The sequence below is a fragment of the Vidua macroura genome, chromosome 16 (genome assembly GCF_024509145.1).
Source record: "Vidua macroura isolate BioBank_ID:100142 chromosome 16, ASM2450914v1, whole genome shotgun sequence".
NCBI classification, from domain to species: Eukaryota; Metazoa; Chordata; class Aves; order Passeriformes; family Viduidae; genus Vidua; species Vidua macroura.
In genome coordinates, this window is record NC_071586.1 from 15670249 (window position 1) to 15691494 (window position 21246).

General features: G+C 57.6%; 2 protein-coding genes across 8 annotated transcripts in view; one reads left to right on the forward strand and one right to left on the reverse strand.

Moving 5' to 3' along the window:
• The window catches only part of TSC2 (TSC complex subunit 2), a 33013-nt gene extending 28228 nt beyond the window's left edge, over positions 1-4785 (forward strand). For all 7 annotated transcript variants that reach the window (XM_053991606.1, XM_053991608.1, XM_053991607.1 and 4 more), the window contains 7 exons: positions 69-155; positions 688-874; positions 1670-1809; positions 2013-2091; positions 2607-2698; positions 2961-3059; positions 3600-4785. In XM_053991606.1, coding sequence (XP_053847581.1) covers positions 69-155; positions 688-874; positions 1670-1809; positions 2013-2091; positions 2607-2698; positions 2961-3059; positions 3600-3767 — 852 coding nt within the window. In that variant the 3' untranslated portion in view covers positions 3768-4785. The remainder of the gene's footprint in view (positions 1-68; positions 156-687; positions 875-1669; positions 1810-2012; positions 2092-2606; positions 2699-2960; positions 3060-3599) is intronic.
• A 366-nt stretch (positions 4786-5151) lies between these two features.
• The window catches only part of PKD1 (polycystin 1, transient receptor potential channel interacting), an 83484-nt gene continuing 67389 nt past the window's right edge, over positions 5152-21246 (reverse strand). Inside the window, exons 28-46 of the mRNA XM_053991897.1 lie at positions 20460-20603; positions 19754-19964; positions 18593-18719; positions 17817-17933; positions 17619-17668; positions 16775-16977; positions 16160-16259; positions 15474-15592; positions 14833-15035; positions 14148-14342; positions 13788-13927; positions 13074-13201; positions 12253-12418; positions 11578-11703; positions 11257-11431; positions 10518-10805; positions 10062-10196; positions 9480-9794; positions 5152-9143 (exon numbers count right to left, since the gene is read on the reverse strand). Of these exons, the coding sequence (XP_053847872.1) occupies positions 8565-9143; positions 9480-9794; positions 10062-10196; positions 10518-10805; positions 11257-11431; positions 11578-11703; positions 12253-12418; positions 13074-13201; positions 13788-13927; positions 14148-14342; positions 14833-15035; positions 15474-15592; positions 16160-16259; positions 16775-16977; positions 17619-17668; positions 17817-17933; positions 18593-18719; positions 19754-19964; positions 20460-20603 (3521 nt within the window). The 3' untranslated portion in view covers positions 5152-8564. The remainder of the gene's footprint in view (positions 9144-9479; positions 9795-10061; positions 10197-10517; positions 10806-11256; positions 11432-11577; positions 11704-12252; positions 12419-13073; positions 13202-13787; positions 13928-14147; positions 14343-14832; positions 15036-15473; positions 15593-16159; positions 16260-16774; positions 16978-17618; positions 17669-17816; positions 17934-18592; positions 18720-19753; positions 19965-20459; positions 20604-21246) is intronic.

Sequence of the window (21246 nt, forward strand, 5' to 3'; positions counted from 1 at the left end):
TGCTGGGATGGTTTGGGTTGGGAGGGATCTCCCAGGCTGCTCATGTGGGGTCCCTGCTTTGTTTGCAGACGTTTGAGAGGTCGGTGCAGCTCCTGGATCAGATCCCATCCTATGACACACACAAGATTGCAGTGCTCTACGTTGGGGAGGGCCAGGTGAGTGTGTGCAGGGGCCTGAATCCTTGTGGAATGTTGGGAACCTCTCCAGTGACGCTGTTGAGCAGGACGGGAACAGAGAACTTCAGATCAGAAGGCTAAGAAAATGAACTCTATTTCAAATGTACCACTCTATATATAGAGAACATCGAGAAGACTAATTTCATTGGTCTTAAAAACATGTCACACCATTGGTGTGCAGTGAATGATGCACAGAGGCAGAACATATCCATAAACAATGTGAATAACAAGATAGATTAGAGAATTATTTACATTCTTCCCCAACTGTTTCCCAGGCTGTCGCCTGGTTAGAAAACCTTTCTCTTTCTCTGCCTGAGCTGAGAATATCCACACTCCAGCTGTGGGATTTGCCCTGTTCCTGCAGCAGCCTTCCTTTTCCTTAATTTCCTGTGCTAAAAATCAGCACCTGCATGAAACCCTTCTGTGAGGGCCATCACCTAATCCCAGGAAGGGGTCTCTGGTGCTGGTGCAGTGCTGCTGGCACTGAGTGTGACGTGTCCCCCTGTCCCAGAGCAACAACGAGATCGCCATCCTGTCCAACGAGCACGGCTCCTACCGCTACACCGAGTTCCTCACGGGCCTGGGCAAGCTCATCGAGCTCAAGGACTGCCAGCCAGATAAGATCTACCTGGGTGGCCTGGACGTGTGTGGGGAGGATGGGCAGTTCACCTACTGCTGGCATGATGACATCATGCAAGGTGAGCTGGAAGGATGGTTTGTGTCTCCTCACCTTAACTGATCTGCCTTCCACACTGGTTCCTTCCCATGGGGGTGGTGAGGATGTCCTGGGCTCTGATCCCCAGATCACATGCAAGCCATGTGGTAAAGTTCAGGCCAAAACATACCTGCCTTACTTAGCAAGGAAACATCACATCAGTTTTATAATGGTCTGCTCTGTGGAACAGTCTGCTCTGTGAAAAGATCTGCTCTGTAAATCTGTGAAATTATCAGCTCTTTAAAGTCTGGCAGGGTTTGGTTTGGAGATGTAGCTGCTGTCCCCAGCTGCTGTAAAAGCTGTTCACTGAGGGTGGTGTCAATATTGCTGTGTTTCTCTGAAGAGCAGTTCAGTTGTCACTGCTGTGGGCATGGCTCGTGTCACTGCAGTGTCACCCAGCTCCTGCAGCACCAAGCAGTGCAGAAATCATCCAGGATCCAGCAGGATATGGTGAACTTCCCAAATTTTCTGCACAGCTCTGTGCTCATCACATGGAGTCCAGTTCCACCTGGGGCTCTGCAGAGCTCAGTTAGGGCAAGTCCTGCTTTAAGCTCTTTTTCTCCCTAACCCAGGGTCTCCTCTCCGTGCTGCTGTGTCCTTCCCACTGGCTGCTTCACTCCATGCTCCAGGGAGTCCTGGAGCATCCAGTGGGACTGGATTCAGCTGTCACAAATGGGGACAAACCTATCGAGGGAGCACAGTTTGGATTTTTATTACTGGCATGTGACCATTGCTGCTTTCCCAGCCCAGCCTAAGGATCTCTGTGTTCCCTCTCCAGCCATTTTCCACATTGCTACTCTGATGCCCACAAAGGATTTGGATAAATACCGCTGTGACAAGAAGAGGCACCTGGGCAATGATTTTGTTTCCATTGTTTACAATGATTCTGGAGAGGATTTTAAACTGGGCACAATAAAGGTAGGGGATTTTCCTCGTGGGTGTTTTACAGTAGGAGCACAGGGTTGCAACCATCATGTGTGTGGCTGTTACCCTAAAAGCTGTGTGGGGATTATGGGGGGAGCTGTTGGCTGTGGTGGGTTCACTGGTGTGTGTTTATGGCATTCTCAAACCACGATGCTGCCAGGGAAATCTTTCTGACTCTTTCATTGGCTTCTCCTTAGGGGCAGTTCAATTTTGTGCATGTGATCATCACCCCCCTGGACTATGATTGTAACCTGGTGACGCTGCAGTGCCGGAAAGGTGGGAATTCCTCAGCCTTTGCTGAGTTTTTGAGTTTGCTTTGAGTTTTAAAAGTTAAAACTTCCAGGAGAAACTCTCTGGAACCAATTTGCCCAGTTACATCTGGGTTTGCCCTGCTCACGTACCTTCTCTGGATTGCTCGTGCTGTGCTCAAGCTCAGGACCCAGTGCCAGCAGCAGAGCAGATATCTCCCTCCAACAGCTGCTTGGGAATGCTGGAGGACGTGGAGGGTTCAGCAGTGCTGGTGCAGGTGCCCAAAGGGGTTCTTCTGGATGTTTCTGGCTCACACTTGGTTCATGTGAGAGCCCAGCAGGCTCTCCCCAAACCTTCATGGAGCAGCCAGAATTTGGGAGCCAGAACTGCAGAGCAGGTTCTGTTAGAGCGGGAGCTGTGGAGCTTGTGGGACTTGTTTGATACAATTCCTCAGGTTTATTTGACTTAGATATTTAGGTACTGAGAACCTTTTCCTTCTTAACTGTCTTACCAGAATTTTTTCTTATTCCTTTAAATTAAAGACATGGAGGGTCTGGTGGACACGAGTGTTGCCAAGATCATCTCTGACAAGAACCTGCCCTTCGTGGCCCGTCAGATGGCCCTGCATGCCAACGTGAGTACCCACAGCTCCCTGAGCTTCCAGCTGCTGCCTTGGCCCATCACCAGCTTCCAAGGAACCAGGCAGGGCCTGCTAAAGCAAAGAAACAACTTTGCTACTTGACCTTGAAGCCGGAGTTGGCACCTGAACAGTCCTAACTCAGAGCTGGATTGCAGTTGCTGTCAACCTGCACTGAAAATTTGGATTATTTTATTGTGGTGGTTGCGTTAATGTGGCTCCTCTCTTTCCCTGCTTCTCCCCACCCTTCCCAACCCAGATGGCTTCCCAGGTCCACCACAGCAGATCCAACCCCACGGACACCTACCCCTCCAAATGGATCGCGAGGCTGCGCCACATCAAGAGGCTGCGGCACCGGGTGAGTGCAGCTGCTCTGAGGGGTGGAACTGGGCTTGACTGGGACTTGCTGCAGCTGAGGCAGGTGAAACCAGCTGTCAGAACTGGCTGAGTGAGAGGAGGGCTGTGTGTACAGAGCTTAGAATCCAGCTGGTCATGGAATCACAGAGTTTGGGTTGGAAGGGACCTTAAGGATCATCCAGTTCAAGTGTGGCAATGTTAAACAATTTCACTGGCAGTAAGGGCTTTGGGAAGCTTAAGCCTGGAATCCCAGGATCACTGGTATTGGAAAAGCCCTTCAAGCCCATCAAGTCCAACCTGTGTCCGATGCCCACCTTGTCCCCAGCCCAGAGATTGCCACCTCCAGGAATGGGGACTCCAAAACTCCCTGGGCAGCCCCTTCCAGTGCCTGACCACCCTTTCCATGGGGAAATTCCTCCTGATGTCCCATTCCTGGGCACAAAGTGGCATTACCAGTGTCCTGGTAACCTGCCCTGCCCAGATGGAGATTTGGAAGAATTTTGGAGAGAACGGAGCTCACCTGCTCTCCGTTGCCTTTCAGCTCCGTGAAGAGACACAGTACCAGAGCCCTGGCCTTCCCCTGCAGCTGCACCCCTCTGCCCCCACAAAACCCCCTCCCCAGATCCCCCAGGACCCCCCTCCCACCTACGAGACGGGGCAGAGGAAGAGGTTGATCTCCTCCGTGGACGACTTCACTGAGTTCGTGTAGGTCCCAGGCTGCTGGGACACTGAGGCTGTGGAATTGCATTCCCTGCCTGCTGATCCCTGCAGCTGCATGGACACAGGGACTGGGATGTGCAGCCTGGCTGCTCCTTGCATGTGGACTTGGCACTGAACCTGCCAGGAGCTTTGGGTGCCCCTGAGGACGACACTGAATTCCCAGCAGAAGCTCCCAGAGGACCAACCCACCGTGTTTGGTTTGATTTGGGCTGTTTCAAAGCTTCTGTGTTGGGAAATTCCCCACAGAACCTTTCTTTGGACTCCTTCCACACCAGCTCCTGGTGGAAGCAGACAAAGGCTGATGTTCTTCAAATCCTCATGTGAAGGTACAGGAATTGTGGGATTTTTGAGGACTTTATTGAGAATGAAATATGAAGTATTGAAAAGCCAGTTGCTATTTCTGAGCACCCCAGAATCTCAGCTTCTCCCTGAACCTTGGGGCTGTCAGCACTTGGACTCTTCAGGCTCTGACTCATTCTGCTGCCAGCTCTGGAAAGAGTTAATTTGGATTCTCTCCTGCCCAAAATGCTGCCGAAGTTCCCAAGGTTTCTCTTCGTTGTGGCCATCTGCAGAACTTCCTGGTTGCAGGGGCATCATCTCCCCACGAGCTTTGCTTATTCCCTGACTGGGAGGCTCTCAGGGGAGGCTGAAGCAGTTCAGTTGGAGCTTCCAGGGCAGGTGGGCACAGCTGGAATGGGACTTGCAGCCCATCCTGAGGCAAGGAGGGCACCAGACACTACACCACCCAACTGGGAGGCACCTCATAAGCTGGACTATACTGTGAGAACTTCATCTCCTGCTTGGTCTGTGAGTGGGAAGCGTGGCTTTGGGAATGGCTGCCAGCAGGGAGATGAAGACAAGTGCAATGTGCACAATGTGGGACTGTGAAGGGACAGGCGAGGGGACAAAGGGACAGCCCTCACCTGTGCAGGTGTGTGGGAACACCAAGTGTCCGTTGTGTTCGAGTGTTTATGAGTCGTAAAGGAAATAAAAGATTTGTCTGATCAGTGTGGTCTTGATGTCCTGGGAGCGTTCAATACAAATCCTTCCTCCTGTCCTGGTTTAGTTTCCCAAGCTGTGTTGCTCATGGAACCACCCCCCACCCCTCCCAGTGCTGGACACGGATTCCTGGCTGTGTTCAGTCCCTGGACTGGGATATTCCCTCTGTGCTGGGGAGGGGACTTTGACAATTTGTCCTTGTGCCACCCCCACTGACCACAGGCGAGCTCATTCATTAACACCAGCTGTGACAGGCTGGAGGATTTAAGTGTCTTGTGCTGTGCAGGAGACCTTAATTAAAATTATGGATGAAGAGAGAATGAGGATGAGGTGGAGAGGAGCATCTGGAGCAGGACAAAACCACCTGAGCCAGGTTTTAGCAGTCAAGTGTTTATTTGACTTTGTCACTTTGTAAGAAACATCCCCACAGTTACAAAATACATCATTTTTGTTTGCAGTGAAATGCTGACCAGACAGGAACTGTTGGCATTTTGGTCACAATTATTGTTCTTTAAAAAAAACCCAAAAATTAGAAAAAATAAGGCACTTACAGAAGTCCCTCCCTCTCCCTTGGAATGAATGGATGGGGGTCTCATTTTTCATTTAAGCAGCTTGATCCTGATACATCACTGCGAGATCAAAGGCAATAAATAAGACACCATCTCTCAGTGACTACAGACACAAAAATATACATTCAGGGGGCTTTATGGGCTTTGAGTCAAGTTTACTGCTGTGAGGGTGTAACTCCATGACTGAATCCCTCTGGCTGCAGAGGAGCCCTAGCTGGGACATGGAGGGGACCCTGGGACACTGCTGGAGCTGGCACAGGAGCTGCTGCACTGAGAACTGTGAGTGCTGGAAGCTGTGGGTGCTGCCCGCCACGCAGGGCTGGGCTTTTCAAGGAACTGTGGGTGGCAGAGCTGCTCTCCGTACTTCAGGGAAGTAGGGCAGTTGTCTGATCCTCTTTCTGCTCCTCTGGGATCAGGAGGAGCACTTGGTAAAGTCACACACACCCAGTCACACTCACACACGCACGCAGGGCAAGGAACAGGCACTTGGGAACAAAAATCCAGATGGATTTGGGGAGCATCTTTGTTCCAGCTGCCCCTTAGCTTAGGAATGGCTGCTCAAAAACATTTGGGGCCCTGCTGGCCCCTCCTTCCCTCTGACTCCCAACCTCTTCTAATGAGGATACTCGAGCTGAGAACTGACCATCAGGAACTGCACTTTCTTAGCTCTTCAAGAGACTTCCAAGACCTGCTTGGTTCATTTGGGACATTTCAATCACTGAACATTCCCACAGAGCCCTTGGGGTAGCTGGATCTACACCCTTGGTGCTCCACACAGGTGAGACAGATTGTGCCAGGGCAGGTGTGTGGGGAAAGGAGCTTTGGAGCTGGAGGGACGCCAGCCCTGGGGACATCCCAGCTCTCTGGGACACCTCACCGCTGCTCCTCTTACTGCCTTGCTTTGGGAACATGGCACTGTCACCAAAAAGGAGTCATGGACATGTGCCAGAGCTGAGCCTGGTGCTGTGCTGCCTGGGAAGTTAAAGGAACAAAAAATCCAAGGCAAATAGTTTTCCATCTCTGGCTTGAAAACCAGGAGCACAGAGCTGACCTGGTCCCAGCCCCGGGCTCAGCCTCCAGCTGTTGGTTCTGCCTGCTGCAGGCACCTCCCTGCCCCACTCCTGCTCTCTGGGCCCCTCTCTGCCTCTCCCCCCTGTCCTGGTTACTGGGATTGCATTTCTCCCCTCTGCACTCCACTTTTCTGTGCCCTCTGCTCTTCCAACCCCTCCACGCTGACCAAGCACCACCTCACTTGTCTTCTCCTGCCCTCATCCCTCTGCAACCTTTCCACAACATCTGTCCTGCACAGCACCTGAGTTTTCCAAAGGTAACTTAGACCTGTCCCAAAGGCATCCCAGAGCAGCCAGTGTCCCCCTGCAGCCACCCTGACTCACACGGCCAAGGGAGCACATGGATGCTGGAACGAAATCTTCACAAGATCCAACACAGCTGGGGAGGCTCAGGAGGGGATGGAGCAATGGAAGTGCTTTAGGAGCCCCCTCTCTCCACCTGGAAAAGTCTCCCTGCCCTAGGAAGGTGCTTCCAGGCCCACCAGCACCAGAGGCTGCTGAACCCAAGGCCCCTGCCCTGCAGCTCTGCCCCCCTCAGCCTTCCCTTCCACCCTCTCACCTGTCCAAAGCATGGAGCAGGTTCTGGAACACACAGAGGAGTCCACTGGGGACTTTTCCCCATCCACCTGTGGCCACTGCCCCGAGCCAGCCCAGGAGAGCACACACACCACACACACACAGACATCCTTATATACACGGGACATTCCCAGGAAGAAGCACTTAATACATCCTTTAAATAACTCTGACAATAGTGTTCTGTCTCCTATCTACATGTTTCAAACACGGTACCGATGCTATGAAAATATAGCAAACATACAAAAATATATACATTTAAAAACCAAACAAACCCCATATAAATTACTTACAATAGCCATAAGGTGAAATGGGGCTGAGGAGGGGAAGGCAGCCCCTGGGGGGGGGCTTCAGGCACCCCCAGGCTGTGATCTGGGGGGCCCCATGGCACAGGCCAGCTGTAGCCCAGCAGCTGTAGCCCAGCACATGGTGAATCCCAGCTGGCAGGGCTGGAGGGACCCCAAAAAAATCTCCCTCAGGGCTTCACCTGCCTCCTTTGTGCTCAGGGAAGGTGCTGGCACTGCTGCCTGAGCTGGGGCTGCGCTCCCCTCCTCCCTGCCCATTTCAGCTTATGATTTAAACAAACAAAATACTGCTTTTGTGATATATTATCCCATTCTTAGCTCGCACGTGTCACTGGTAGCCGAGGAAAGCCTTGTTTAAAGTGCTGGGCAGTACATAGGAACAAGTAAACAAAACAAAAAAACAAAAAAAATACATATACTTGGGGCAATACATTCCTTGGGTTAGAGAAGCCAAGCAGCCAGCGGCGCCTGCACCCCGGGGCCACGGCGGGGGGACAGGACGGGTGGGGACCGCCGTGACACCAGCACGTTGGGAACCCCACGCTGGGAGTTGGGAACCCCACGCTGGGAGTTTGGGAACCCCACGCTGGGAGTTCGGGAACCCCACGCTGGGAGGTGGCTGAGGCAGCCCAGGGGGTCTCTCGTCCCCAGCTCGCTGCAATGTCCTTTCTTTTAAATATTGGATTTCTTTAAATACAAATAATAGTACCAATTTCTGGAGGATAAAAGTAGCCAATACTGGAAATTAACTGCTCTGGGTGTAGATAGCATTTCTCTATATATCTATTTATGCTTAAAAAACAAGGTGGGTTAAATACCTTCTCGAAAGCTGTCGCTTTCCTCCACAGTGCGTCTGGTCGACAAAAATCCAAGACTTGGTTCAAACCTTCAAGGCCTGGGGCTCTCCTCTCCCTTTCCCATCCGGCACAGCCAGCAGGGAAGGGGGGGAGCTTTGTCCCGTCCCCCTGTGCCCAGCCCAGTCCCACCTGTGGCCGGTTGCAGCCGGGGCCGTTGAACACCCCCAGCTTGCTCCCTGTGAGCCAGCAGGGATCTCCTGCACCTGCTCATGCCCCGGGGAAAGGCTCGGCCTTCTCCCCTTCCATCTTTACCACTGGAACGCTCCCGTGGGGCCGCTTCTGGAGGGCCGGTGGCCGTGCCAGCGGCGTGGCCGGAGAGGCCCCGTGCCCGGCCGGCCCAGCCGCCGCGGCAGCTCCGGGCGGGCACAGCCCGCCCAACGAAGCCCTGCCAGGGCATCGCTCCCGCACCCCCGTTACTTGACCGTGGGGTGCACCCGGTTCTTGGCCCGCAGGGGCCGTTTCCTCCTGGCCGCGCAGGGCTTGCCCGGCATCCCCGCAGCCGCGCTGACCCCGCGGCTGGCCCGCAGCAGCCGGCCGGGCACCGCGCCCCGGCCGCCGGGCACGGCCCCGGCACAGCGCGGGGACGGCGGCTCCGTGTCCGGCACCTCCGGGGACGGGCCCTGCTCCGAGCCGCCCGGGCAGCCCCGGCCCGGGCCCCCCTCGGGCCCGCGGTGCCGCCTGCGGGCGCGGCGGCTGCGGGAGAACTCGAGCAGGTGCTCGATGCGGGACACGTCCTCCGTCACCTGGTTGACGCGGTCGAACTGCGCCAGCAGCATCTCGAAGAGCGAGAGGAGGCGCTGGATGTCAGCATCCACCTCCAGGCTGTCGCGGGCGCTCAGCACCAGGCTCAGCCCGTCCAGCTGGCTGGAGGACGTGGAGGTCCTGGAGCTGTCGGAGGCAGCGCTGGGAGTGGGGCCACGGAAGGACTTGGAGTCGCTGGAGTCTCGGGAGGGCAGCGGCTCCATCCCCTCGAACCTCACCTTGTGCCGGAACTGGGAGGGAAGAGGAGAAAGGGGCAGGGTTAAGGCAGGAGCTGGGAATGGGGAGCACTCCTAACAGCTCCAGGGCTGCTCCCAGCCATTCCTGGTGTGACAGGCATGGGCTGGATCCCAGATAAAGCCACGTGGGACTGTGGGGCTGAGAATGGGCAGCTGCTGCCTGTACAGTTCCCCATCTCTTGGGCCCCCAGCGTGGCCACTGCTCCAGCCCTCGCCTGCCAGAGGAATCCGGCTGCAGGAAGGAGCCAGAGGCAGGGAAAGGCTAAGGATGGTGGATGCTGCTCTGTGCCACCGGGCCCCTTCTCCACAGAGCCCCCAGGCTGGCCTCACCTCCTTGGCTTTGCTGAAGCCCATCCACATCTTGAGCCTGCGCACGAACAGCTCGACCATCTCGTAGTCCTGGGGCTCGAAGGCGGGCCGGTAGAGCTCGAAGTGCATCTCGCGGTAGCTGTGGATCAGCACCGCCGCCAGCAGCCGCAGCACGATCCACACCTCCAGCACCACGTAGGAGGTGCAGAAGAGGCAGTAGAGCCCCGAGGCCTCGGGCAGGCAGGGCCGCAGGCTGGCGCTGCCCCGCAGAAGGGCCAGCAGCAGCAGGAGGCTGCTGCCCACGCTGCGGAAGGACTCGGAGGAGGAGGAGAAGAGCTGCGGAGGGACAGAGGAGATGTGTGAGAAGGCAGCAGCAGCAAAGCGTTCCCCTGACCTTCAACATCCCCTCCCACGTGGGCCCTGAGGGGTGGCCCACGAACGGGCTGGGACAGGGACGCACACTGGCCAAAGGTGCTGGTGGCAGGATGGGCACAGAGTGCCCAGGGGACCCAGGGGCTTTGCTCACGTCGTGCCAGGGTGAGGGAAAAGGGGCAGCAGGACCACCAGCAGCCCCTCTGTGAGGGAGGGGGACGGGGTGGTTACCAGGAAGCCGAGCTGGGCGTAGGCCAGGAGGAGGAGGGCGAAGGCCACCCCTGCAGCCATCAGCTCCTTCATGGACTTCTGGAAGGTCTTTCCAAACACTGACCACTGCCGGACAAAGCGCAGCTGCTGGGCAGCCTGGGAGGGGAGAGGAGGGAGTTACAGACACACCCCCAGCCCAGGAAGGGTCTCTCAAACACGTGAGAAACCCAAACCCCAGCAGAGCACACACAGCCCAGCCTGCAGGCTGCTTGCAGAGAGAACCATCCCATCGGCCACACTTGGCTGAATTCCCCAAGGGAATCGAGGGCCCAGAGGCCTGAGAGACCCAAAGTGCCCAGCAGAGACACACGTGGCCTCCCTGCCACCCCCTCCCCTGGCAGGGCTGTGCAGGGGTGACAAGCACAGCAGGGCCAAAGCACCCAGCACCTACGTGCTGCTCCCCCAGCCCCCCTGTACCTGCACGGTCAGGAGGAAGAGGAGGGACGCGGCCAGGCTGCTGAAGATGGAGCTCAGGAAGGCCACCTGGTAGAAGTTGGTGAAGCCCCTGCGGTTGCTGAGGTACCTGAGCCACTGCTGGTCAGCCAGGGTGGCCTGGCTGAGGTGCACCAGCACGGTGCACGTGGTGAGCAGGATGAAAACCCACTGGCCGTAGTTGCCCCACAGGGTGAAGTAGGCTCTGCCTTCCTTCTTGATGGCCAGAGACTCAGACACCACGAAGTAAACCACAAACAGCATGAGGAACACCTGGGGGAGGAACAGAGCGGTCACAGGAGAGGTTATGGAGACATTACCAGCAGAGGAGGAATGGAGAAGTCACCAGGAGATGAGAGGACAAGCCCTGACTGCTGTGCTGCACTGGGGGACCCTGCAAGCACCCCAGGACACCAAAATCCCCCCAAACCAGGCCAAGTTCCACCACTGCACACCTGGAGCAGCCCCTGCATCCTGCCCTGCCCTCCTCGCTCCTCCAGCACCCCAGTCCCTCCTGAAGGCCCCCAGTGCCCACACCCAATGTCCCTGTGGCAGGGTGGCAGCGCCCAGGGGATGAGGGCTCTGCTGACACCACACCCAGGCAGGGCGACAGATGTGGGGACAAGTGGCCTCAGGGAGTCAGTCCACAGTGACCGGCGTGGGTGAGGGTCCCCAGAGCCCCCCACGCAGAGCGCACGGGGCGCAGGGGAGGCCCCACACTGACCATCATGAGGAGCTGCAGCGTGACCCCCCCGCTGAGCCGCAGCAGCGGGAAGGGGCTGATGGTGACAGCGGCGATGGCCTGGCCGGCCCCGGGGAACTCCAGGCGCAGGGTGAGGGCCACGTGCAGGTCCACGCTGGGGTTGTACTGCAGCAGCTCCACAAACACTGCCCGGCTCCTGCAGAGGGACAGCAGCAGCTCAGGGGCTGGCACAACACCGGCTCTTGGGTGGGACGTGGATCCTGCGCCCCTGTGACGCTCCAACAGCACCCCTGAGGAGCCCAGGTGACAGCAGGACACCCCCTCTGGCCCTGCCACACTCACATGTTGTCGATCCACGTGTGCTGCTGCAGGAACTCCAGCTGAGCCCGGCTCTCCTCCAGGGAAGGGCCCAGCTCCTGCACGTAGCCGCTGCTGTCGTAGAAGGAGATGTAGCCCCAGTACCAGATCCTGCAGAGGAAGAGGAGCCCTGGGTGAGGCTGAAGGACACTGGCTGCCCTCCTACGTGGCAGATGCAGATCCTGCCCCTCAGGATTTATTTCACAAGACAGATGACAGGGGTGCATTGATCCACCTCAGTGCTCCCAACCTCAGAACAGCCCCAAGCCCTGTGGTGGCCCACACCCGCATGGAGATGATGCTTCCGGGGACAAACCAGAGAAGAAACCAAGGGTGATTTATGTCCTGCCTGGGGTGCAGGACAACCTACTGTCACCCCCTTGAGCAGAAATCTGGGGTGCTGGGTTCCCCCGCCCTGTCTGTGCCCTGGAAGGAGCAGAGTTGAACCCCCTGCCCCCCTGGGCCCCCAGAACAGCACAATGCTGCTGTTCAGGCCATTGGGAATTTCTGTCTCCATCCCCCCTTTGCCAGGCTCAGGGGCTGAGGTGAGGGCTGGGAACAACCCAGGGTGCCTGTAAAGACCTTGGAGAGGTCTGTAAGGGTCCCTGGAGGAGGAGCAGGGGTGGGAGCAGGGGTGGGAGCAGGCAGGAGAGCCCTTACCCCGCCAGGTCGGGCGCTGAGTGTGCCCACGCCGCCGTCCCATTCCCAGCTGTGCTCTCCCAGCCCACTCCATAGTCAGCAGTGGCAAAGCTGTGCTGGTCAGTGCAGCTCCTCTGGGCACTGCCCATGCCCTGCAGGATGTCCTGGGCACTCTGCTGGCACTCAGCTGCAATGAGACCAGGCTGTGAGCCCAGCACAGCCAGCACGGAGCTCACCTTCCCTCCCAACCCCTCCAAACCCATCCCCACCAGCGCACCAGGGTGAGCGAATGGTCATGCACAAGTCAGGGATTCAGAAAAGGATGGATATTAAAAATGAAAACAGCTGTCTGATTTAGGAGTCACGATATAGCCACGCCTCCAGGTCAGAGTGGATTAGGTGGGTACAAGTGGAGGAGAACAGAGACATTCCCAACTGGCCTTGGGAAACTGGGGACCTGCACTCTGGTCCCTGCATACATCATTGGCTTCAAACTGCCAGAGGGCAGGGCTAGATGGGATATTGGGAAGGAAATCTTCCCTGGGAGGGTGGGGAGGCCCCAGCACTCAGAGAAGCTGTGGCTGCCCCTGGATCCCTGGAAGTGTCCAAGGCCAGGAAGTGGAAGGTGCCCCTGGATGGACTTTAAGGTCCCTCCCAACCCAAACCATTCCACGATCCACTGCCCCACTCATCTCTGCAGAGCAGAACCACTGCCTCCACAACGTGTGCTGCCTCCCCCGAGCCCCAGCTGCACCCAGAGCTGCCCATTTCAGCCCTCCAGGACTGTCACCTCGCACTGTGACAGCAGAGCCACCGTCCCTGCCCTCCCTCCTCCCTCCTACCTCCCCGCAGGCGGAGCTGGCGCAGCCGGGCTGTCCCCAGCGTGGTGCTGTGGCTCTCCTGGCCAGAGCCGTTGTTGTACAGGTAAGGGAGGAACACCTGAGACATCCACACCCAGAACTGATCCGACCTGCAGGGGGGAAGGGGTGACATTGCCGAGTCAAAGTTCCGGGCACTTTGGGGCACGAACAAGCCACACTGATGTGCACAGAGAGCCCAGGGCTTTGCAGGGACACACCCTCAGCCCAGCCATCCCCAGTGCCAGACTGGGCTGCTGGGAGCTCCCAGGGCTGTGGAACATCAGCTGGGAAAACTGAATCCAGTTAAACCCATGTGAAGAGCGAGGAAAGGCAGGCTCTGGCCAAGATGTCATTTCTGGGGGCTCTCGTGAGTGACCCTGTTCATGGCTACAACTTGTGGCTGTAAATTCTGGAGACAGAGAAACTCTTGTGCTTTAGAGCAGCTCCAGAAAGATCAACATCAGCTCCCACAGCCCCTTCCCACTGGGGAAACCACGAAACCTCAGAGAAATTAAACCTCTCAATCCCCAGAGGCCCCTCTGCTCTCCAGGGGAGCAGCAGAACCACAAACAGGACCTGCTGACTGCTGTGCAGTGCCCAGCTCCACATGGGCACCAAGGAACCTCTTACGGGACAGACTGTGGAGCACAAGCCCACGAGAGGACCCCCCTGACCCCGCCAGGGGCTGGCAGGTACCTCTTGATGAGCAGGAAGTCGTTGCTGCCCAGCTGCTGTTTGATGGAGCTCTGCAGGAGGAAGGCCCGGCTGGTGCGGGAGGCGTCGCCGTAGTTGGTGAGCAGGACCACCAGCAAGAACATCATGTAGATGAGGAAATTCTGGGAAGCAAAGAGTAAAAATGGGATTGCATGGAAGGGCTGGATCCCAGTCCTGCAGCAGAGCAGTGCTTTCCATGGCCGTGCACCAGGATCAGACCCAGAGACTGAGAAACTGAGGCAGGAGCTGGAGCCAAGCACTCGAGGCATCCCAGCCGGACTGGGAGGATCCACACTCAGACGTGTCTGAGCCCTGGGCACCAGGCAGCAGGAGATGTCCCACCTTGAGCATCCTGTGCAGCAGTTTGACCTTCCTGGCCTCCTCCTTGGCCTGGAAGAGGGCAAATCCCTGCGGGGGCCGGACCTTGCTGATCCTCTCGGACACGTGCTCCACGCAGGGCTGCTCCACCAAGGTGTCATCCTCCTCTGGGTGCAGCCTCTTGGCAACCAGGGAGAAATAGAGGGCTTCCAGCAGCACCTGGGGCACAGGGAGAGCGCTGAGCCTGCAGGGAGCTGTGCCACCTCAGCATTGCAGCAGCAGCTCCCGTGGGCCCCTTGGCACAGCCAGCACGGCACAGCTCCTACCTGGACCTTCAAAACCAAGTGCCACCAGCCCTGCCACCAGCCCTGCCTCTGGTGTGCACATCCTACCCTTCCTGAGGGGATGGGAGAGACCATTCAGTGCACACAGTGTCCACTCTGACCTGATTTCCTTGTGGAAGGCGTTGTCGAGCATTGGGAGGGGCTGCCCAGGGCAGTGGTGGATTCACCATGCCTGGAAGTGTTCAAAACCCACATGGATGTGGCACTTGGGGACATGGCTTAGTGGTGAACACAGTGGTGGTGCCTGATGTATTTGATCATTTTAAAGGGCTTTTCCAACCTTAACAATTCCACGACTGTGATTAGCAGCTGGACAAGTTAATTCCACGTACAGGTCTGCGCTACTGCACTCGTGCCACGCTCACCTTCAGGGGCTCCCAGACCAGGAACGATGCCAGAAAGCTGAATATCCCTGAGATGAGCCACATGAGGGCCACACTGGAGGAGAAGCCCACCCCGATCCACACGGAGACGCCCGCGGCGGTGGCGAAGAGCAGGAGGCTGATGCCATGAGCCAGGAGGGAGCACCAGGGTGGGAGCAGGCGCTTCCTGAACGTCTGGTCTGCAACTGGGAGCGGCAGGAGGAGGAGGGAGAGCAGTGTGAACACCACTGCAAAGGCCCCCGTGGGCACAGGAAGGGCTGGGCTCAGCACTCAGCCCAGCAGAGAGCCCGCCACCAGCCCTGGGAGAGTTTGGAGTTATCATTCCACACATTTCTACCACTGGCGGCTGCAGAGGGTGCAGGGAGCAGAGCAACTGGGGGAGGAGGGAGCAGAGCCTCCCCAGGGGACACTGCAGGGACTGTCACAGCACAAGTGCTGGCCCAGGGCTTACTGAGATCCAGGCTCCAAGAGAAGCTGGCAGGAGCAGTGATATCCCAGGCAGGGATCAGCCCTTCCCAAGGCTCCTTTCTCTGGTTTATTTCCCATTTACCCCACTGTGCCTCCAAGTGCTGTAGTGTGGGATGGGCCCTGTCCTGCACACCCCGGGGGCACAGCCCTGGTACCTGTCCAGGTGGACTTGGCTGATCTGCTCACTTCCCTGGGAGGAGGTGCCACGCTCTGCCCTTTCTCGTTCAGCCTCTGCATCATGACAGTCTCCACCTTCTCCCCGAACACGCTGGACCTGCCGGGCACAGGGGGAGCCTGCTGAGAGCTGGGCCACTGCTGGCTCTGTGCTGAGCAGGCTGGCACCAAGGGGGCTGAATTCCAGTGCCAGCAGCAGTGCAGGGACATCACACACGTCCCCAAGGCACAGACACTGCTCTGTGTCTCATGCACAGCCCCTCCCTTCCCTTGGCCTGCCACTCTGCAGTGGCTGGTGGGCTGCCAGCCCTGGGGGTGGTGGGCAGGGTGCCCAGCAGGGTGTCCTGGCCTTGGTAACACTGCAGAGATTTGGGGAGAATCCCCTTCTCCCTCCCATCAGTGCCACGAAGGGAGCCCTCATCCCAGCACTCTGCCCACAGTCCAAAACTGCTGCAGACACAGCTGTGGCTTTAGGGCAGGTTCCAGGTGGCTCCTGGAAGGGTGGCAGTGCCCTCCTGGAGCTGTGGCTGTGGGGGCTGCAGGAGCCACGGCCAGCAGGGACAGAGTGACCCTGGCAGGCATCCCAAAGCCAGCTCAGCTCAGCTGGGTGTGAGGGCAGGGGGCGGGAGGCTCTGGCCCCGTGGGGCTCTGCTCCCCAAACACTCACAGGCCTGAGATCAGATCTGTTTCTGCCCTCATGTACGGCCCCAGGTCCTGGGAGATGCCGCTGGCTCCATCTGCCAGGATCTGCCGGATCAGATCCTCATCTGGGAAAGAGAGAGCACAGACAGCGTTGGCAGGAGCTCAGCTCCCAGCAGCACCCCAGGGCATGGCTCAGCCACCTGCTGGAACCAGGGAGGAGGAGGAGAAGGGTCACAGCCATGTCCTTCTCCCTGGGACAGCCCTCCCCTGCTCCCTGTCCTCCAGCTCCTGTCTATCCCAGCTTGGCCACAGAGCTGGGCAGAGAACTGCTGGCTCAGAAGGCCAAGTTCTCCTTCTCCAGCTGCTTCCAGAGCCTCAGGGACACAATGTGGCTTTGAAACCAGTGAGGAAGTGCTGGTTGCTTGCAGCACTCCCACGGGAACACACCTCTCCTGGCTCCCAGCCTGCTGGCACCGTGCGACCACCCACCTCAGTCTGATGCCCACCAGGATTTCTGGTTTTCCAGACTAAAATCCCCACGGAGCAGACACAACCCTCCTCCCCTGCCCTCCAGAGTGCAGCCAGCGGTGATGGCAGCAGCTCTGCTGTTCCACCTCTGCCCCACGCCAGGGGGGCTCACCTGAGGCCGAGAAGTAGCGGGGCTGTCCCTGGTGCACCCCAAGGGACAAGGCATCCTCCTCGGTGGCCAGCGGGGCCTCGAGCCCCAGGTGGCGGCTGGCCCGGCCTCTCTTCAGCTTCTGGATGGTGTTGTCCATGATGGAGGGGTCACTCAGCAGGTCTGGCCAGCTGAGCAGGGCCTCGCTGGAGGGCCACGGCACCAGGCTGTGGGAAAACGGCAACGGGGGCGGTCAGGAACCAGGGGAGCACGAGAAAAGGAACTGTCAGGAAAGTCAATCCACAAGCATCAGAGGTTTATGCCCAAAAAGCAGACAGAGGAGTCCTTTTACTTCATTTGAATAAAGGGAGAGGCCATGGGGCATTCCCCTGGGGTCTCTCAAATTTTTGGAGGACACAGCCTTCTTTTTATCCCAATTTCCCATCTGCGTCTCCCTTCTCTCTTTCCCCACTGGCTGAGGTACTTGAGAGGTTCAGACTTCCCAATATGCCTGATCCTGAAGATTTCCCTCTAATGTATAACCCTCCCTTTTTAATTTTTAATTCTTATGGAATTTAGGGGTTTCCCCCCATTGTTTCTTTCATCTTTCAATGTCCAGTTTAATTTATCAGCAACCCTGAAGTTTATTTGTAAAAGCAGATATGTTTTATCATTCATCAATCAGTGGAATCCTTCCCATTGTTTCTTTTATCTCTCAGTGCTAGTTTTATCTACCAGCAGACCCAGATTTGTCTTTTGTAAAGACAAATCTGCTATTCCTCTCAGAACCGAAGAGGGAAACAACTGTGGGAGCCCAGCAAAGCACAGACTGAAATCCTGCTTGCTCCACCTCCAGAAAGCCACTCACCTCTTGGAGTCCTCCAGGAACAGATCTGTTTTGGTTTGCTCAGAGAAGGCCTGTGGGGAACAGGAAAGTTTCAGGAGCACGACACAGGTTTGTGCCTGGTCCAAGCAGCGGGCTGGGAGCGTCAGGAGTCACTGAGCTGCTCCTGGCCCTGGGCCCAGACCTCCAGGAGCCTGCCCAGCTGCAGGGAGGGACAGTTACCTCTGCCTGGAGCCCGGGGAAGGTGGGGAAGGAGCTGTCAAGGATTGAGGAGTCCAGGTAGTTGTCGATCTCCAGGGACTGCTGGTCTGAGTGAGTCACTGTGTGGCTGAGGGAGACCTGCAGGGCACACAGGAGGGGCAGAGGTGACACTGCCACTGAGAGCAGCCACATGCCCATCCTCCTCTGCCTCCCAGACACCTGTAGCCACACTTGCCACAGCCAGGGCCATCCAGGCTGTCCCAGCTACGAGTCTGAAAGCTTTTCCTGTGTGCTCTCAGCAGCATCAGCCACACTTGCTGCTCATCAGTCCCCAAGCAGCTGGCTGCAATACTTAATGGGGCTGCTAATTGTGCTTAACTAGTCGGTAAATCCCCAGCTAATCCCTGCCCAGCTGCCTCAGCACAGCTCTGCTCAGCCAGCTGAGCTCTGCCCAGGGCAGACATCAGAGAGGCTCCACTGAGCAGCTCCTGGGCTCCTGCCTTGGGCATTTGGGTGCCTGTCACACACGCTGACATCCTGAGGGAGGAGGTGCCCAAACAGCTTCTAAAATCTGCCTTTTGGTGCCTGGGCACCGACAGAGGCCAGCAGTGATCTGAGCTCAGGCAGGGGGGCAGAGGCCAGGGAAGGGTCTGGCCCTGGTGCAGCACAACCGGGCAAGTGCAGAGCCCAGCTGGAGGAGTGAGGTCCCAGGAAAGGCAGAATTCTGCCTCCCAGAAGCAAACCTGGTGGCCTCCCACCCACCTGAGCAGCCTGCAACCATTCCCCCCGCTCCTTACCTTGCCACGAGCCATCCTGAAGAGAAATAAAATGACCAGGTAGAGAGGGTAAACCACCACGCTGGACACCAGGCCAACAGCCACCGTGTCCACACTGACAGGGATCAGGCTGGAAACGGCCACGTTGCTGCAGGGAAGCAAGAGGGATCAGAGAAAGTGGCAGCAGGAGCATTTGGGGTTGCCAGGTAAGCAAGCAGCAGACAAAAGTGCACAACCAGGAATTCCAGATGTGCAGAGAAGGAAATGGGCCTGAAAACCAAAATCAGGCTGGTTTTGGTCATCCACGGTCCATGTCCTGGTCCCAGACTCCTTAGAATGGGGAGGGCACAGCCAAGGCACAAGCAAGGAAGCTCTTCCCAGCAGATGGAAGATGTGTCCTGCCCCAACGGGACAGGCAGGAGGGCCCCGAGCAGGTGGGACTGGCTGGGGACACATCTGAGGTGGACATTGCCCACCACACCAAGCACACACCTGAGGTGGACATTGCCCACCACACCAGGGACACACCTGAGGTGGACACTGCCCACCACACCAAGCACACACCTGAGGTGGACACTGCCCACCACACCTCAGGGACACACCTGAGGTGGACACTGCCCATCACACACCTGAGGTGGACATTGCCCACCAAACCAGGGACACACCTGAGGTGGACACTGCCCATCACACACCTGAGGTGGACATTGCCCACCAAACCATGGACACACCTGAGGTGGACATTGCCCATTACACACCTGAGGTGGACATTGCCCACACCAAACACACCTGAGGTGGACACTGCCCACCAAACCATGGACACACCTGAGGTGGACACTGCCCATCACACACCTGAGGTGGACACTGCCCTTCACACACCTGAGGTGGACACTGCCCACCAAACCATGGACACACCTGAGGTGGACACTGCCCATCACACACCTGAGGTGGACACTGCCCATCACACACCTGAGGTGGACACTGCCCTTCACACACCTGAGGTGGACGTTGCCCATCACACACCTGAGGTGGACACTGCCCATCACACACCTGAGGTGGACACTGCCCTTCACACACCTGAGGTGGACACTGCCCATCACACACCTGAGGTGGACACTGCCCTTCACACACCTGAGGTGGACACTGCCCTTCACACACCTGAGGTGGACACTGCCCTCCACACACCTGAGGTGGACGTTGCCCACCGCGCCGTACCACACGGCGTTGGCGCAGAGGAAGAGGAAGATGAGGAGGCAGCAGCAGGTGGCCCTCTGGACGCGGGTGAAGCGGGAGCGGGGCGGGCGGTCCCACAGCGACAGCCACACGTGCTTCTCGAAGAACCCGCGCTGCAGCTCCGCCACGAAGATCCGCCAGAAGCTCCTCAGCTCGCTCTCACCTGGGGACAAAGTGACACGCTCAGGGTGGCTGCACCGCCGTGGGGACCTGGCAGAGCCAGCCACATCCATCCCAGGAAGTCCAGAGTAACCACACTCCATGCACAGGGGCCCTCCCCGTGCAGTGCTCCAGGTCTGAGGATGAGTGGCTGGAAAAGCTGCCCAGCAGAAAAGGATCTGGCAGGGACAGGGGCTGAACGTGAGCCCAGCTGTGCCCAGGTGGGCAAGAGGCCCATGGCACCTGGCTTGTGCCCCAGGGCAGCGCCCGTCCCTTGCACAGGGCACTGCTGGGGAACTTCCAGTCCTGGGGTCAGTTCTGTGAACCTCACAAGAAGAAAGAGCTGGAGGGGCTGGAGCGTGTCTGGAGAAGGGAACAGAGATGGGGAAGGGTCTGGAGCACCAGGAGTGGCTGAGGGAGCTGGGGGGGCTCAGCCTGGAGAAAAGGAGGGGCCCAGGCACGAGGGGTGAGAAGGAGCCAGGGGACGTGGGGCACTCACTGGCAGCAAACACCTCCCTCTCCACCAGGCCATCGTTGTCCTCGCTCTCCACCGACAGCCAGTCGTTCACCAGGAAGAAATAGCTCTTGCTGCTCTGCAGGTCCCGCACGATGACGTGCTGCAGGTACCACGAGGGGCTCAGGCCTGAACGGGGGGAGACAAAGGAGTTACTTCATGGCACACATTCCCTGCGTGAGCCCGCGACGCTGAGGGGCCACATAAGCACCGTCAGTGGGACAGGGACACGATTGCCATCGGTGGGCGCTGCACAGGACCCACCAGGGAAGTGTGGCACAGCCACCTCACCCTGAGGTGACATGTATGGTCACAGTGCATGGGACATTGCATCCTCTGTGTCTGGGTGACATTTATGGTCACGGTGCCTGGCACATTGCATCCTCTGTGTCTGGGGTGACATTTATGGTCACGGTGCCTGGCACATTGCATCCTCTGTGTCTGGGGTGACATTTATGGTCACAGTGCCTGGCACATTGCATCCTCTGTGTCTGGGGTGACATTTATGGTCACAGTGCATGGGACATTGCATCCTCTGTGTCTGGGGTGACATTTATGGTCACGGTGCATCCTCTGTGTCTGGGGTGACATTTATGGTCACGATGCCTGGCACATTGCATCCTCTGTGTCTGGGGTGGTATTTATGGTCACAGTGCAAGGGACATTGCATCCTCTGTGTCTGGGGTGACATTTATGGTCATGCTGCATCCTCTGTGTCTGGGGTGGCATTTGTGGTCATGGTGCATCCTCTGTGTCTGGGGTGACATTTATG